Source organism: Castor canadensis, chromosome 8 (assembly GCF_047511655.1).
Source record: "Castor canadensis chromosome 8, mCasCan1.hap1v2, whole genome shotgun sequence".
In the NCBI taxonomy this organism is placed as follows: domain Eukaryota; kingdom Metazoa; phylum Chordata; class Mammalia; order Rodentia; family Castoridae; genus Castor; species Castor canadensis.
This window is the reverse complement of record NC_133393.1, coordinates 119,064,207-119,078,443: the sequence shown is the minus strand read 5'-3', so window position 1 is coordinate 119,078,443 and position 14,237 is coordinate 119,064,207. Positions and strand designations below refer to the sequence as shown.

Here is a 14,237-nt window from a genome sequence, read left to right as displayed (position 1 = left end):
TAGAATGTGTGGTTACCCTCTTGTAGAGATGCCAAATGGTGAAAATATGTTGGTGAAGTAGGAACCTTTGTGGGAAAGCAGTGTGTTAAGTGTGGAAAGAGCTTATTTTTTGGAACCTGAGACTTCCGTGTTAGAAACCTGGCTCTATCATCTCCTTTCTGCCTGTGTGACTTCTTCACACTACTTAATCTTAGCTTTCTGCTCTACTCATTTATTGTGTCCTTACCACATGCCAAACAGTACAAGGTACTGGAGATGCAACAGAATTCCCATTACTGTTAAGCCTTCAAAAGGATAAATACGTGGTAAGCATACAAGCAAAAATATATAGTCTGTTGTGGTAATAAATGATGTGGAGAAAAATAAAGCAGATATTCAGTATACAAAAATGTAGGGTAAGGTTTGTAATATGGTGTACAGAAAAACCCTTACCAAAAAGCTAACATTTAAGCAAAGACTTCATTTGCAAAATGAAGGGGGGGTATAGATATGAATCATGTATGTATTGCTACTATCTAGTGCTGACTCATTGTATCTTATCACCCGCCCCAAGGTGCTTTTTCTTAGATTGCAGCAGCCCTTAAGAAGGTCTTCTGTGTTTTATCATCAGTTATGCTCTGTTTCTGCCATTCATACCTTTGTTGTTGTTAATGTGTTTTCATTCCCCAGAAAATAATTTGTTTTCCTGAATATAAGTACAGACTTTTGGTGGCTAAAAACTGGTTAGGTTTTTATTGCTGTTGCTTTTTCTTTGTAGTTTATGCTACATAGAGTGCTAGAATTACAGGCATGTGCTGCCTACCAGGCTAAAATTTTTTCTTTCAACTTCTTTTTTATTTTTTCCTACCTAGATGTTAAAGTGCACATTTTAAGCCATTTTTAATTTTTTTTAATTTATTTTTTTATCCAAAATGTATTTATTGGGATGGTTTTGATTTCCCACTCGTCTTGATTCAGGGTACTTTTAATGCTGCTTCCTTCTGAAGGAACATCCTTCTGAAAGCCTTGCTTTTCCTCCTGTGGGCTGGCAGAGGACAGCGAAGCAACCAACACACAAAACTACCGTTTGTGCGTGGCTAAAAACGGTGGTGATTTTATAGCATCCTGGGCACTTCACATCCATGAAGTAGGAATTGGGACTTTGCACCAGGCGCTTCTTGTGTTTCCTCTTCTCCTCTGGCAAGGGATGAAGAAGATCCTTTGCAAGAGGCATGTTCTCACTAAGAGGTTCTCACCGACGGAAAGCTTAAGCCATTAAAAAAAAAAGAGATGCATAGGTAAAGGCATTTCTTTATGTGGAGCATTATCTGTTAGAACCATTTTTTATGACATATACATTTAACTGGGTAGCACATTAATTTTCCCACAGAAATCTCTTGGCAATTAAACAGAGAGTAAATTAAAATTTCTACTATTCAATTGTATTACAGACTTTTTAAAGAATTTGAAGAGAATAGTCATCAGCCCATGTAGTTCTAGTTGTGCATCGGTTACATACTTACCATAGATAAGAAATAGGGGCTGACTAACTTTTTTACCAAAATTAGAAATTAGCTTTTTTACCACTTGCCCTTAGAACAAATACTGACTTTGTGTCATTTTGAAGGCAAAAAATGCTCATTGATTGGATTTCATCTCACATTCCCAACTCCCCCGAATCACGTACTTTTCTGCATAGTAGACACCTCAGATTCTTAGATAACGGTCCTGGGGGATTTCCATCTGTCTACAGTCTATATTATAATGATTATGAATAGTGCAAATTCCAGAAAATTTCCCAGGAGTAAATCGGTCTGTAAATACAACCTATCTCAGAGGACATGTATGAACTGCTTATATTGTATTTATAACATAGTACTTTTTTAGTAAATGGGTTCATTTAGAAGGACTGTTTTTAGGTTTTGTTGTTACTGCTGGAGTTTTGGGCCTTTGAGCGTTCCAGGCAAGTGATCTACCACAGAACTACATCCTTAGCCCTAGAGAACAGTTTTTAAACAAAAGTTTATTGGCTGCCATGAGATGCTGGTATTATTAGTACTATTATTTCCAGCCGATTAGAAGGTTTTTGGATAATACCATATTTGTGCTCAGCATTGCAGGATCGGAAGAATTTGTATAAGCTTTATCTAGTGGAGCAGATGTTTCATGGGTGAAAAGGAGTTGAAATACCAAAGCTAGAAAGTATAGACAATAACTGGAGAACAGCAAGGAAGTCAAGTTGACTGGATTAGAGCACACACACACATAATGTGATAAAGCACATATATGTACATTACTTATGTAAATAAATGTGTTAAAACACATTTGAAAAATACATAATTATAAATAAATGTCTGCATTCTAGGCTCTGTTCTAGGTGTATATCTCAGGTGATGAGCAAGCTAGATCAGTTTTCTTTCCTATGAAGCGTACATCGTAGTAGAGGTAGAAAATAAAAATAAGATAATTGTGAGTATTGGTGTTATTAATAATGTGATTGAGTGGTAGGAAGTACTTTATAAGAATGCCCAGGAGTGCTGCCTTGAGGAAGAAACATCTACATTGAGACTTAATTAATGAAAAAGAAAACAGCGTGCCTACATCTGAGGTAGAGCATTCCTGACAGTGAGAACAGCAAGAACCAATGTTCTGAGATACATGGTCAAGAAATAGAAAGGTGTGCACTGTGGCTGGAGCCTAGTGGTCATAGGAGCAATTGGTGGAGAACAATGTGTTCTCTAGAGAGAACCTTAGGGTATTTTTGAGAATAATATATAAATAAATAAGATAGATAAATCACCTGTCATACTGCCTAGTACAAAAGAAGTTTTGTTACAGATTTCCTTATTTAGTATAGGGCTGTTATCTGCAAATTTTTGTCATCTTGGGACCTCTTGTATTCATAAGAAGTATTGAAGATCTAGTAAGTTTTTGTTTCTGTAGTTTGTATGTATTAATACCTGTAGTATTGCAGGTTAAAACTGAGGGCATAAAATATTTACTAATTCACTTAAAAATAACAACTTTCCCATGGTACCCAAAGAACATTTTTTGAGATGACATTCATTTTCTCATGAAAGCCTGAATTTCTCATCTGCTAACAAGTACACTGTTAGTTGCATGTTGTATATTGATGGTAGTTGCTTTTCTTGAAGTGACAGACTCATTTTGTTCATTTTCAAGAAAATGTCTACCAGAAATCAAAAGTTAGACTCATCATAGTTTCTTATGAAGTAAAATTAATATTCAATGGCTAACACAATTTGCAGTTCAGTGTTTTTGTACATAGTGTTTTACTTGGAAGTAGTACTTTAATGTGTACTTCCTATCTTGTTCCACAGTACATTAAAAATCTATGTGTTGAAGGGTTGGGATTTGACAAAATTTGCAGTTTTTATTGCTTGATCAAGGACAGACAAATAAAAACAGCTTTTGAAAACATTGTGAGTGCATATTGGTCAATACAATGACTGTTAATAGAGTTAGTTTTTTGTTTTTGTTTTTTGCCACTGCCTTGATTGGTGCTAGGGCACCTGAGTTTTACTACTGTTGCTTTTGTACCAAGTGCACATGGCAACAAAGTGAAAAGGGAAATAATATCTTAGTATTATTTTGAAAATAATTTTATTAACTTTCTGAAGGGCTCTTATACCCCTCCCCAACCCCCAACAGACCACATTTTGAAAACCACTGTTCTTTTTTTTTCTTAATTTTTATTTTATTCATATGTGCATACAATGTTTGGGTCATTTCTCCCCCCTTTCCCCACCCCCTCCCTTACCCCCTGCCCTCTCGCTCTCTCCCCCTCACCCCCTCGCTACCCAGCAGAAACTATTTTGCCCTTATCTCTAATTTTGTTGAAGAGAGAGTATAAGCAATAATAGGAAGGACCAAAGGAAAAACCACTGTTCTAAAAGATATTATTGATGCTTAATTATAGTATTTTGGTTGTTTTCATTTTAATATATATTTTTGTTTTCACAAGTGGGTTGCCATAGAGTAGTCACATGCGGTACTGTTGTATATGTATCTAAGTAGGGCTCTTGCAGTTTAGTCATCACTGCCCTGTTTGATGGCTATACAGTCATAATAACTAGATGTACAGATAATAAATATAATAAAATTTACAAAACAAGAATTAATTTTGTTGATGTATTATTTGGACTGTTGATTCAGTGTTTTTCCAGTCACGTTTTCTATTTTGTTTTTAGGCTTGCATTGATGACAACGTTGATATGGTGAAGTTTCTGGTAGAAAATGGAGCAAACATTAATCAACCTGATAATGAAGGCTGGATACCACTACATGCAGCTGCTTCCTGTGGATATCTTGATATTGCAGAGTAAGCCAGTTCTGTGTTTTAGCTCTATTCTAATGTTGTTTTCAAGATCTGAGATTTTATAGAAATCATTGCTAATAATTAATGAGTGAACCTTTACTTAATTCATGAAACTGATTTGTCCCAGGGAAGTGAGTAATTCTTCAGCATCCAAACAATGAATCTTTCTGAGTCAGATCATCTTGTGTTTCCCCAATGTTTTTGGCTTTTTAGAATTTTATATTAATATCAGTAATTGTACACATTCTCCATCTCCTTTCCTTTTGGAGATACATATATAAGTTATCTGACCTTAGTGTGTATATTTAGTTTACTGGCTTAGTTTTTCTTATGATTATTTTCTAGAAGTATGTTTTTTTAGAACATTTAGTGAAAAATAGTCATTGTATTCTCAACTACTTTTTAATGTGGGTACTTTCTATGAAAATTCTTTAAACATTTAACATGGAAGTACAAGTATCTTTGGAATTTTTTTCATTATATTATTTTATTACTGTATATCTACTCCATAAACAGCTTTGTTGTATTTTTGTTCATATCAAAGTTCATCAACTAATATTGAATACTGGAGTTCTCCTCTTTATACTAGTATCTGCTTATCTTTAGAGATACATTCCAAGACCCCAAATGGATGCTGAAATTGGGTAAAACATACACATACACACACTGGTAGGGTTTTTTTTTTCCCTATACAGACATGTATGGGCTGAAGTTTAACTTATAAATGTGGTATAGTATGAGATTAACAATAATAACTAATAAAATAGAACAAATATTACACACTGTAATAAAAGTTATGTAAATAATGTAGTCTGCTCTTGACAGCGTCAAGACATATATTAATACTACAGACCACAGTTAACCTTGGGTAACTGAAATTGCAGAAAGTAAAATTGCAGATAAGAGGGGACTATTATAAATCTCTTACTTACTATGAAGTAAGACTTCATAGTTTTATCTCTGTTTTGATTTTTTTTTCTCCATATATATGGAGATAGGATACTTTCATTTCAAGGGGAAACAGTGTACAAGAAATGAAAGTGCTTTGACCTAGAAATCAGATCTGAGTTACTTCAGTTTTATTACTACCACTAACCGCACTACTTCTTTTGGAAATCTGTTTCCTCTTTGAGCCTTGATTTCTTTATTACAAACTGAGGAAAGTTTTTTTGTCATTGCAAAATAGTGGTGGCTGTTGGAAATTATAATCATGGTTCTCAAGTTCTTTTTTTTTTTTGAACTTTTCATGCTCAACAGAGAGCATAGATCTTTTCTTCACAGAAGATAAAATAGACAGCTTTGTATTTTTCTTCTATACTTAAAGACGAAGTACTTAGGCTTCAAGTCAACTGATTGGACTATGAGTCCTCAACCACTATTGAGAGATGGGATCTTGGCAGGTTAACTTTTCTCAGCTTCAGTTTCTCCTCTATAAAACAGGAATGGTATTTCCTAGGATTGTTATGAGGCTTGACTAAGGTAATCCATGAAATGTAGTATCTTGTACCTAGGAAATACTGAGGATGTATTAGCTTTTGACTAGTATCTTCTTTTTATTTCCTCTGGGAAAATGAAAATTCATCCTGTTTCTTGAGGTGTTTAATCCTTGTGTTTCCTTTTTAAATTTATGCTTCTGAGTTTGAAAAGGCAATAATAATTGCCCTAAATAATTTCCTTGCATAGATTTGATTGAGTCATAGACCTGTTGGGTCATTTGGTATGCTTTTAGTTGCAAGTAATGGAATTCCCAATTTAAAATGTCCTAAACAGCAAGGTCATTTGTTGTATTGGATAATATGAAGTTTAGGGGAAGGACATTCATATTTGTTAAGTTGTTCAGTTATTCAGCAAGGACCTGGAGTTTTTAGTCTTTTCTTCTCTTGAATTCCCCAAATACAGACTTTATTGTTAGTCTTGTCTCTTGATTGCAAGATGATTGCCAAAAGTCCAAACTTGTGTTTTTACACATCTATAATCAAGAGAAGAAGAGTAAGTAGTTTTTACAGTAGTGTTATTTTTTTCTCTTTTATTCATATGTGCATACAATGTTTGGGTCATTTCTTCCCTCTTCCCCCCCCACCCCCTCCCTTACCTTCCCTGCCCCCCTCATTTTCCCCCCCACCCCCTTGCTACCAGGCAGAAACTATTTTACCCTTATCTCTAATTTTGTTGAAGAAAGAGTATAAGCAATAATAGGAAGGAACAAGAGGTTTTGCTAGTTGAGATAAGGATAGCTATACAGGGAGTTGACTCGCATTGATTTCCTGTGCATATGTGTTACCTTCCAGGTTAATTCTTCTCAAACTAACCTTTTCTCTAGTTCCTGGTCCCCTTCTCCTATTGGCCTCTGTCACTTTAAAGTATCTGCATTAGTTTCTCTGCATTGAGGGCAACAAATGCTATCTAGACTTTTAGGTGTCTTACCTATCCTCATACCTCCCTTGTGTGCTCTCGCTTTTATCATGTGATCAAAGTCCACTCCCCTTGTTGTGTTTACCCTTGATCTAATGTCCGCATATGAGGGAGAACATATGATTTTTGGTCTTTTGGGCCAGGCTAACCTCGCTCAGAATGATGTTCTCCAGTTCCATCCATTTACTTGCGAATGATAAGATTTCGTTCTTCTTCATGGCTGCATAAAATTCCATTGTATATAAATACTACATTTTCTTAATCCATTCGTCAGTTACAGTAGTGTTAATGTTGTCAGTAGGGTAAGTACTTTTAATTTTTTAAAGGATAGGATTATGGAATATGTGCTTCACAGCTGACCTGCTTTGGTCAGTGTTGACTAGAGTTTTGTCAATCTGACCACCTTTCTATAGGCAATTTGAATTTATGGCTGAAGTGTGTAAGTCTGTAGTTTCTCTAATAAAATTAAATGACAGGGATGATGAGTTTTCTTTTTTTGATTTCTGCTCTCTGAGGTCTTCTTTTTTTAATGATAACAATGTTTTTCTAAAAGGCAGTGTTAATGCTGGTGTATATTGAATTATTTGTTAAGGTGATGATAGTCCTTCCAAATGCCCAAGTATTTTTGTCACCCTAATTTCTTTTAACAATTAATTTCACTAGTGAGTGAGAAGAGATAATGAAAACCTGTTTTTCTTCCTTATAGAAAAATACATCATGATGCCTTAAAAGAGAGTGAAGAACATTTCAGAGCATTTCAAAGGAATGATAAAAAGGCCCTATTAATGATGACATAGACACAATAGCTATATAAGATCATACTAGTTATAAGCCTAATATGATCTAAGAAGAGTATGTAGTCACTCTGTTAAGTATTTTGGAATTAAATTTGTATATCCTAGTTCTGCCATCTACTAGCTTTTTGTCTTTGACCAAAGCTTAAATCTTATGGTTTAAGTTGTTCTTTTGTTTTTGTTTTTTGTACTGGGATTTGTATAGGCCTTGTGCTTGGTAGGCAGGTAAGTATGGCTTTGTTACTTGAGCCATACTTCCAAACTTTTTTCTTTAGTTATTTTTCAGATACATTCTCATGTTTTTCTTGAGGACCAACTTCAAACTGCTATCCTTCTCCCATGTAGCTGGGATTACAGATATGTTCCACCACACCCACCTTTTTTGTTGAGTTCAGAACTCTAACTTCTTGCTTGGGCTAGCCTGGAACAGCAATCCTCCTGATCTCTGCCTTCCGAGTAGCTAGGATTAGTTAACAGACATGAGCCACCATGCCCAGCCTGATCTAAGATACTTAATAAAATCAGAATGATCCATCTTTTTCGTAGCTCTTTATTTCTCGCATTGCATCCCACTTCACACTTTTCATTCTGTCAGTATTGGACTACTTGAGCTCCACAATATTTCTTGCTGGTTTATATCAGTGTTTCTTTCTTTACAGTGGCTAATTTGCATTACTTGACCAGCTTCTACAAAGCTCTCAAGATACAGTTTGCATTTGTGTTACTTCTTTCAGGAAACCTTTCTGATGTTCCTGTCTGATTTTTCATCTCTTAACATGTTAGTTGTTACATTTTTCTTTACAAAAATGAAGCTGTCAGAGTGGTTTGTAATTCAGCCTGACTAATGTCCTTATAAAAAGAAGAAATGTGGACACAGAGACACCAGGGTCCTTTGCATAGAAAGAGAAGCAATGTGAGGAAACAGCAAGAGGATAGCCATCCTACCAGCCAAGGAGAGAGATGTCTGAAGAAACCAAACCTACTGATATTTGGGCTTCTAGACTCCAGAACTGTGAGAAAGTAAATTTCTCTTGTTTAAGCCACCTAGTCTGTGGTATTTTGTTATGGTACCCCTTTCATGCTTGTATAGGCAGTATAAAATTCTGTAACATCAAAGTATATTCTATGTCATTATTTATGGATCAGAAGTAAAATTAATAGTCTGATTCTGGACATGCAGATTGAACATCTATAATCCAAAAGTCTGAAATCGAATGATCCAAATCCAAAAGTTTTTGAGTGCTGATGTGAGACTCAAACAGTTTTGGATTTTAGAGCATTTTAGATTTTGGATTTTAGAGATGCTCAACTGGTAAGAATCTATAAGAATGTTTCAAAATTTGAAGAAATCTAAAATCTGACTCACTTGTGGTCTCAGTCATTTCAGATTAAGGATATTAAACCTGATTAGCCCAGTAATGTATATGTATAATCTACAACTTTCAATTACAGTTCTATAACCATAAATTGTAAATTTTAAGTACTCTGTGTAGAGCATAGAGAACCAAGTCCTTTGACTAAAGAAAACATTCAGATGAAAATAAAAGAGCTCTGTAGTGGCTCTTTTTCATTCTCTTTTATTTGTTAGCTGGAATATTTTCAAACAAGATTGGGGAAGGGGTCTTGGGTTTGAACTCAGAGTCTTATGCTTGCTAGATAAGTACTTGAGCCACACCCCAGCCATTTAGAATATTTTCATAAAACAAATTCTCTCATACCTACTGTTTGGTTATCCCTAATATAGTTTTTATAGCAAAAATGGGCTATATTCTTTATTCCTTCCCTTTATATACTGATTTTTAAAGTAATGACTTGGCTCACTAGCTGCCTTCTAATTATTATAATTATAATTGCATAAATATAATTATAATATATAAATATAATTATAATTATATATTATAATTACAAGATTTTCAAGACTAATCTTTTATATTTTCTGCCAAGGTCTGAATTTCACAATTCTTCAAGGAGGCTCATTCTTTGTAATATGTTCTGAGAGTGCTCATTGCTACTGAAATGATCATTGTTTGTAGTCCAAACTCAGAACAAAGGTGTTTTTCTTCAACCTTTTTTATCGTGTATCACTACCTCCTTTCTCACTTCAGTGCCAGGAAATACTGAACTAAAATAACACAAAATTACTAATTTACTTCCTCATGTATTACACATACATTAGATTGAATATAATAATGATACCACCACCAACAATATGATTGCTGAAAGCAATTTAATTTTGTTTTAGGAGGTTTTTTAGTTGTAATATATCATCAGCTCACCATCACAATGTATACCAACATGTGATAAAATACATCATCATATCACTGATACAGTGAATTCACTCGAAGTCGTTCTTTTCTGTTGATGGTTCTACGAAGTAGACATACCTACCACTAGTGTCGTTGTTTAGTTCTATTTAGTTTATTTAATTTTGTTTTATTATTTATATAAGATACCATGTCCCAGTATTTATAACTGGCTCTACTACTTAACATCCTGTATACCCTGTCTCCCATATTCTATTCCAGTTTGCTTCTTAATAGTAAATATTACTTAAATTTTAAGTAATCTTACTTTTTGTAGATAAGTGATAGAATATCACACAAATTTCTCTACTTTTTAAGAAATTAAACGGTCTATTCTGGATATTATTATATAGTAGAAATAAAAATACTCCTTATTTTTTTCATGTGGGTTACTCCATTGAGTAGTATGTCATTATAATTTAGTTTATTCAGCCCCACCCTTCCCACACACTATAATTGTGGTACACACAGGAGTGGAACCAGGCTCAGAGCCTCATGCTTACTAGGGAAGCAGTCTACTGCCTAACCCATGTGCCTCACCCTATTTTTTTGTATTTTTGTTTATGCAATGGAGTCTAACTTTGCCCATGTTGGTCTTGGACTGTGATCCTCCAGCCTCCACCTCCTGAATAGCTCAGATTACAGGCATAAAGCACAGTACTTCCTTTAGTTTGTCCCTCTTAGTTGAACAATGAATGTAGTTTAGTTAAATGACTACAGTTTTAGTCTTGAAGTGCTTGGAATTGTTGTTGGTTTTGTGTGTGTGTGTGTGTGTGTGTGTGTGTGTGTGTGTTTATATTCTTGCAAATAGGAATTTTTATATGTATTTGAAAAATATTTTGTATTTGAGTAAGAAAATTTAAATGGCTTAACATTTTAATTATTCATATGATTGTTATTCTGATGTAATTAATTTTGTTTCTTAGTTTCATTACAACATTTCGTTTTTAGGTTTGCACTATAAATGTTTAAGGAATGCTTTTATCTTGAGTAACTTTAGTATGGTGTAAAATTTTCCAATATTAGAGGAAAATTAGTCCTGTATTAGGCTAGCATTATATAGTTTCGTGGAATATAGAATATTGGTTAATTACTATGTTCAATTTATTTTTCCTCAAAGATTGCCATTGGAGATTTCATATCTCATTATAAGTGCTTGTAGGATTACATCTCATGACATTTTTGTGGTCTTTTTACAACACATGGAATAAGGCTTTATTAGCTATATCAGTTGATCATTAAAGACTCAGCTATTTAAGGACATGATAACTTTACAATATTTATGGTGACTTATTTATGGCCAGGCCTTTCTTCATTATAATCTTTATTCCATAAAATCTGAGAGAATCCTCAAGAGTTTTGTTGATGTAACCATCAAAATATATTCGATATTTACCTATTTTTTATCACCTCTTTTATTTTACTGTGATCCTGTCACAGTTGTTTTTCACTGCATGACTGCTGTTGCTTCTTAAGTATAACTGTCATCTTCCTTCCATCCATTTTTCTCACAGCACCTGGAATGATACTTTAAAAAATTTCACAATTTTATTCAAAGTCTTTCTGTGGATTTAATTCACACTGCATTCAGGGTAGAAGCCAGAGTTCTGGTGGTTTGTCTTCCAGTCATCGCTATGACTTGTTGGCCCCATCTTCTCCCAGTAGCCACACTGGTCCTCATACTTAGCCTTTCTGTAAATGAAGCATCTTTCTTTGTGGGCTTTGTACCTTCTGATTCCTCTGTGTGAAATTCAGTAATGTGATTTTTTTTTTCTTTATTGTTGTGCTAGATGGGGGTACATTGTGGCATTTACTCAGTTTCTTGCAATGTATCTATTATATCATACATGAATTCACCCCCTTTACTGTTCTCCTTTATGTTCCCTCCCCCCCACCCCGGCAATTCCTAGAGCAGTTTCAGCAGTTATCATTTTTGCATTTACATACATGTGTACACATTTTTTGTACCATATTCACCCTCCTATGCCTTTTCTCCATCTCCTTCTCCCTCCCACTGTTGCCAGCCCTCCCCACTGGGCAGGACTTGTTCCACTCTCCTGTTCTCTGATTTTGCAGAAGAGAAAAGATAAAAAATGAAAAACATGACATTTTAACTTGAGATAAACGTAGCTACATAGGGAGTTTCCTTATGATTTTTCCATATATGATGGATTATAACCCCAACTAGTTTATCTCCTCCAATATTCTTCATTCTACCTTAGTCCCTTTCTTATGGTAATTTCAGTCAGTTTAAGATTTCTATATTCATTCTTGTATAGAGAGTATATCAACCCTATTCAAGTTGTTACTTTCCCTACCCCTGTCATGCTTGACCTCGCCGTAGTATGACCAGTATTTCATACTATTGCAACATTTGTGTTAGGTCTATATTCCACTTAGAGCAAACATGCGGCTTTTGGCCTTCTGAACCTAACTTCACTTAAGTTTATGTTCTCCTGTTCCATCCATTTACCTGTGAATGACAAAATTTCATTCTTCTTTGTGGCTGAATAAAACTCCATTTTTTTAAATAGATTCATCAGTAGTAGGGCAACTAGGCTTAGCTATTGTGAATAGTGTTGCAGTAAACATGGGTGTACAAGTACCTTTGTTGTAAGCTGACTCACATTCCTTTAGATATATCCCTAGAAGTGGTATTGCTAGGTCATATGGCAGGTGTATTTTTAGTTTTTTAAGGAGTCTCCATAATATTTCCCACAGTGGTTATACTAGCTTACATTTCCACTAGTAGTGTGAAGTTTCCTTTTTCCCCACATCCTTGCTGACATCTATTCTTTATCATAGCTGTTCTAACAGGAGTAAGGTGGAATCTTAATGTGGTTTTGATTTGCATTTCCTTTATAGCCAGGGATGGTGAGTATTTTTTTTTTTTTTTTTTTTTTAGCTATTTGGACTTCTTCCTTTGAAAAGACTCTGTTCAGTTCATTTGCCCATTTCTTCATTGGGTCTTTGGGATGTTTAGTTTTTGGAATTCCCTGTATATTCTGGTTATTAGTCACTTGTCTGATACCTAGCTGTCAGAGATTTTCTCCCATTCTGTGGTTGACCTCTTCAATTTAGAGACCATTTCTTTTGTTGTGCAGAAGCTTTAATTTCATGTAGTCCCATTTGTTGATCCTTACTCTTAGTTGCTGAGCCACTTGAGTTCTACTGAAGAAGTCCTTGCCTATACCCATTGCTTCCAGTGTATTCCCTACTCTTTCCTGTACTAGCTTCAAGGTTTCAGGTCTCATATTAAGGTCTTTAATTCATTTTGAGTTGATACTTGTACAGCATGATAAACATGGAACTAGTTTTAGTTTTCTGCAGACAGATAACCACTTTCCCCAGCACTTGTTGAAAAGGCTGTCTTTTCTTCATTGTATGTTTTTGGCACCTTTCTCAAAAATTGGGTAGGTGTAGCTGCCTGCATTCATATCCAGTCAGGTCTTCTATTTTGTTCCACTGGTCTTCATATCTGTTTTTGTGCCAGTACCATGCTGTTTTTATTGCTATGGCTTTGTAATATAGTTTGAAGTCAGGTGTTGTGATACCTCCAGCATTGTTCTTTTTGCTCAGTATTGCCTTGGCTACTCACCGTCTTTTGTGCTTCTAGATGAACTTTAGGGTTGATTTTTTAGTCTCTGTGATGAATGTCGTTGGGATTTTGATGGGAATTGTGTTGAATATGTAGATTTCTTTGGTAGTATAACCAGTTTTGCTACTTTGATTCTACCAATCCATGAGCATGGGAGATCTTTCCACCTTCTGTAGTCTTCTTCAGTTTGTTTCTTTAGTGGTTTGTGGATTTCCTTGTAGAGGTCTTTCATATCCTTTGTGAAATTTATTCCTAGATATTTAGGTTTTTTTGAGGCTATTATAAATGGAATTGTTTTCCTGTATTCTTAATCTGTTCATTGATGGTGTATAGAAAGGCTGCTGATTTTTGTAAATTGATTTTGTATCCTGCTGCTTTGCTGATGCTATTTATGGTGTCTAGGAGTTTTTGGGTCTTTCAGGTGTAATATCCTGAATAGGAATAATTTGACTTCTTTTTTTAAGATTTGCTTTGTGCCCTTTTTTGATGTTTTACAAAGTAGAAATTTCAAGAATTTCAGAAGTTCTTTACAAATTTAAGAAAACAAGCATCACCATTACCCTTACATGAAACATTAATATAATGGTTGAGAGCTTAGGGTCAGGAATCAGATAACTGTGTAAATTTTTGTTGTTGTTTTGTGGCACTGGGATTGAATTCAGGGCCTCACTCTACCACTTGAAGCATCACCTCGTCCTTTTGATTTTAGTTTGTTACTCAGATCGGATCTCAGGCTTTTACCCAGGCTGGCCTCGGGTCATGATATTTCCTCCACCTCCCAAGTAGCTGGGGCCACCATGCATGGCCCTTAT

At 34.9% G+C, this 14,237-nt stretch overlaps 2 protein-coding genes across 4 annotated transcripts in view; one reads left to right on the top strand and one right to left on the bottom strand.

Moving 5' to 3' along the window:
• Ppp1r12a (protein phosphatase 1 regulatory subunit 12A) overlaps window positions 1–14,237 on the top strand; it is a 126,273-nt gene that overhangs the window by 39,287 nt on the left and 72,749 nt on the right. For all 3 annotated transcript variants that reach the window (XM_074084004.1, XM_020181673.2, XM_074084003.1), the window contains exon 2: window positions 4,191–4,321. In XM_074084004.1, the coding sequence (XP_073940105.1) occupies window positions 4,191–4,321 (131 nt within the window). The remainder of the gene's footprint in view (window positions 1–4,190; window positions 4,322–14,237) is intronic.
• Window positions 905–1,213, bottom strand: LOC109697809 (small ribosomal subunit protein eS27-like). The gene has a single exon (XM_074084005.1). It carries the CDS (start codon window positions 1,211–1,213, stop codon window positions 965–967), a length of 249 nt encoding a protein of 82 aa, XP_073940106.1. The 3' UTR covers window positions 905–964.

Coding starts and splice junctions, on each gene's coding strand:
- LOC109697809 (XM_074084005.1), bottom strand. CDS start 1,213: ATGCCTCTTGCAAAGGATCTTCTTCATCCCTTGCCAGAGGAGAAGAGG.